Genomic DNA, 4,018 nt, shown 5'->3' with positions numbered 1-4,018 from the left:
AAATGAGCATTGGGAACATTCTCTAGTTGTAAGTAGAGGGATTTTGTGGCAGCTGAATAAACTGAGTCTCTGAAAACAAATTTAAAAGTTTTTTTCAACTTTGAATATTCTTTTGGTAATAAAACTTCAAATATAATATATTCCTCCAAGAGGATAATCTGAAGAGAAATCTGAATAGGACACAAAGTAAAATCCATGATCAAAACATCAATTATATGAACAATAAGTTTTTTTTTTTTTTTGGCCACACCACATGGCAGGTGGGATCTTAGTTCCCTGACCAGGGGAGGAACCCTTGCCCCCTTGCAGTGGAAGTGCAGTCTTAACCAGTCGACCGCCAGGGAAGTCCCAAAGCATTTTTATATATTCAGGATTATGGGGGGAAAGAGGGAGACTTTAGAGCTAGACAAGAGATTATTCTACCTTTCTTATTTTATAAAGAATATACTAACACTTTAGAACTCAAAAAAGGTATAATTCTGTTTTTCATTTCAGTATTTTCCTTTCACTATAACAATACAAAAATTCCATGTAGTATAAACTGATATATAATTTCTTTGAGTGCTAGAGTATGTACCAAAAGTCTTTAAAATGTTCATGCCCTGACACCTAGTAATTCTTTTCTGAGAGTCTATCCTAAAGATATAAATCACAAAGGATCATTCATTCAACAATTTAATTCAACCAATATTTGTTAAGCATCTACTATGACTTATTAGATGGTGTTCTGGAAAAACAACAGAGAACAAAACACATCCCTGCTGTCATGCAGCTTAAATTCTGGTGGGAGAGAAAGACAGTAAATAAATAAATATATTAAAAATATATAAATTATATATATATAGGATATATAAAAATTTCAGGTATTGATAGATACTATGGGAAAAAAAAGTAGGGTATGAGAATAAAGTGATGAGATTTTAATTTAGAAAAAGCAACCAGGGAAGAAAATCTCTGAGGCTATGACACGAATGAAGTAAGGATGTAGGTCTTCTAAGCAGCTAGACACATGGGGAAACAAGAGATGATACGTCCAAATGTCCAGAGGCAAGTTCTCCCAAACAAGCCCAATATAGTCACCATCATGCTGCATGTTACTTAGAGCCATTTGTGAGTACCTAGATTCTGGTCAAAGAAATCTGTGAGGTTTTTGTTTTTGTTTTTGCTTCGCCTCACGGCTTAAGGCTTTGCAGGATCTTAGTTGGGCCTCGTGGAAGTGGAAGTGGAAGCGGAAGTGGAAGCATGGCATCCTAATCACTGGACCACCAGGGAATCCCGTTTTTGTTTTTTTAAATCAGCTTGTAATGTTTTGAGTTTCAAAAAAATTCTACCTTTAATAATAAATTTTTTTTTACTATTACAGTATTACTTATAGTTGGAATCAACCTAAATGTCCTACAGTTGCTACTAAATTGGCCACACACATGATAGTACATTTATAAGATGGAATACTTTAAAAACATTAATATTATATTTTAAAGTCATGTTAAAAATATTTAATAAAATGGAAAAATGCTATTACATAACATGAAAAGAGCAATTTATTAAACAGTACATATACTGTGAGCCCAACTTTATTGCAAAAATATATACAGTTGGCTCTCCATATTCACAAGTTCTGCACCCACGGATTCAACCAACTGCGGAACTAAAATATTTGGGGAAAAAAAAATTCCAGAAAGTTCCAACATGCAAAACTTAAATTTGCAGTGGGCCAGCAACTATTTACATAACATTTACATTGTATTTACAACTATTTACATAGCATTTGTATTAGGTATTATGAGTAATCTAGAGATGACTTAAAGAATACAGGAGAATATATGAAGGTTATATGGAAATACTACACCATTTTAGATAAGGGACTTGAGAATCTGCGGATGTGGTTATCTGTGGGGGTCCTGGAACCAATTCCCGGGAAATCAAGGGAGGATTGTATGGATATAGATATATCTGAACTATTTCCTGATAGGTTTCTATGTATACAGAAAAGAATAGAAGACTATATACCAAATAGTGAGATAATAGTGATTAATTTTAAGTGGTGTAATTGTGGACAATTTATGTCTTTGGACTTTTTAACGTTTTCCAAATATCCTAAATGTATTACTTATAGACCCAGGGGGATACTCAAAAGTTATTTTCAAAACAAGTGTTAAAAAGTGGAATCTAGGTTCTCACCAGAAAACAAAACAAAACAAAAACAAAAACAGAACAGGAAGCATTTGAGGTCCATTAGTTTCTTTTCTTTGTGTTTAATTCACTGGGACTGGCTAAAGGATAACTTAAAAAGTTCTGGAGGAGTGATTATACTTACATTCCTGTTTGAAGGTGAAATATTCTGTAAGATGCCTGCATTCATGATTTCCTCGAAGCAGAAACAATGTTTTGGGATGATTAATCTTTAAACTCCATAAAAACAGCACACACTACAAGACAAACACAAGGATAAAATTTTTATTTTTGATCACAATAACACATAAAGACAATTTATATAAATTCAAATGACTTGCTATAATGGCGTATCTCATTGATATTCCCAAGTTGAAACATGAAGAATGCCAGCTTTTGAGTGTGTTGTGCTGTTGCCCTAGAATTTGTCTTTTTTGTTTTTGGTTTTGTGGGTTTTTTTTTTTTTGGCTGTGCCACATGGCATGTGGGATCTTAGTTCCCCGACCAGGGACTGAACCCATGCCCCGTGAAGTGGAAGCACAGAGTCCCAACCACTAGACCTCCAGGGAACTCCCTGCCCTAGAATTTGAAAGAACGTAAGAGAGTAGCCTTCATAGAAATCTCTTCTTAATTTCTGTTCCCATGTTCCATCCAAATATCTAGATCTCTACAATAAAGTCACCCACACACATACCTTAGTCCTAAAACCTGTATTTTATTTAGTGGAGAAACAGCAGAGACATTTCCACTAAAATCAGGAACAAGGCAAGGATATCCACTAATACCACTATTATTCAACATTGTACTAGAGGTATTAGCCAACTGAATTAGACAAATCAGTTAGAGGCTTAAGAATGAGTAAAGAAAAACAAAAACTATCTCTATTTGCAAATGATATAATAGCATACCTGATAAACTCCAGAAGAATCAATGATACAACTAACTAAATTAATAAAAAATTCAGTAACATGCAAGGATATAAAATTAACATACAAAATCAATAGCCTTCATATACACAAACAATAAGTGGGACACAATGGTAGACAAAACTCCATTTACAATAGCAGCAAAGAAGATTACCTACATAGGAATAAATTTAACAAGAAATGTATAAAACTCATACCAGGAAAAAGTTAAAAACACAGTCCTGAAAGACACAAAAGTAGACATGAACAAATGGAAAGACATTCCCTGTTTTTGGATAGGATGATTTAACATTGAAAGATTACAGTTCTTGGGACTTCCCTGGCGGTCCAGTGGTTAAGCCTCTGTGCTCCCACTGCAGGGGGCGAGGGTTCCATCCCTAGTCAGGGAACTAAGATCCCACATGCTGCACAGCACAGCCAATAAAAAGAAAAAGGAAAAGATTATAGTTTTTCCTAGTTTATAAACCCATTACATTTCCAATAAAAATACCATAAGCTATTTTATGGAGTTAGACAAGTTGATAATAAAATTTATATGGCAAAATAAACATGTAAGAACAGCCAGGAAACAGCCAGAAAAACACTGAAAAAGATGGTTAAAACATACTATAAACTTTCTAAATTAAAATAGTGGTCCTGGCACTATACGTAGATAAATATACCAGTGGAATAAAATGGGTCAGAAATTAATGCACGTACATATAAAAATTTGAGATATAAGAAAGGTGGCACCCTAAATCACTGGAGAAATGATGAGCTTCTTAATAAATGTCTCTGGGACAACTGGTGCTATTTCAAAAAAAAAATTAGAACCATATCTCACATAATGAATAACAAATGGATAAGGGATCTAAATATCAAAATGCAACCATACAAGTTCTAGAAGAAAACATGTAGGTGAGTTTTCTTTAGCCTTAGTG

General features: G+C 33.9%; 1 protein-coding gene across 3 annotated transcripts in view; it reads right to left on the bottom strand.

Annotated features, from left to right (window-relative positions):
• PPP3CC (protein phosphatase 3 catalytic subunit gamma) overlaps nucleotides 1-4,018 on the bottom strand; it is a 90,780-nt gene that overhangs the window by 36,155 nt on the left and 50,607 nt on the right. For all 3 annotated transcript variants that reach the window (XM_007450578.1, XM_007450579.1, XM_007450580.1), the window contains one exon: nucleotides 2,318-2,429. In XM_007450578.1, the coding sequence (XP_007450640.1) occupies nucleotides 2,318-2,429 (112 nt within the window). The remainder of the gene's footprint in view (nucleotides 1-2,317; nucleotides 2,430-4,018) is intronic.

Source organism: Lipotes vexillifer, unplaced genomic scaffold (assembly GCF_000442215.2).
Source record: "Lipotes vexillifer unplaced genomic scaffold, Lipotes_vexillifer_v1.1 scaffold567, whole genome shotgun sequence".
NCBI classification, from domain to species: domain Eukaryota; kingdom Metazoa; phylum Chordata; class Mammalia; order Artiodactyla; family Lipotidae; genus Lipotes; species Lipotes vexillifer.
The sequence above is the reverse complement of the archived record's forward strand: the minus strand, read 5'-3'. Positions and strand labels throughout refer to the sequence as shown.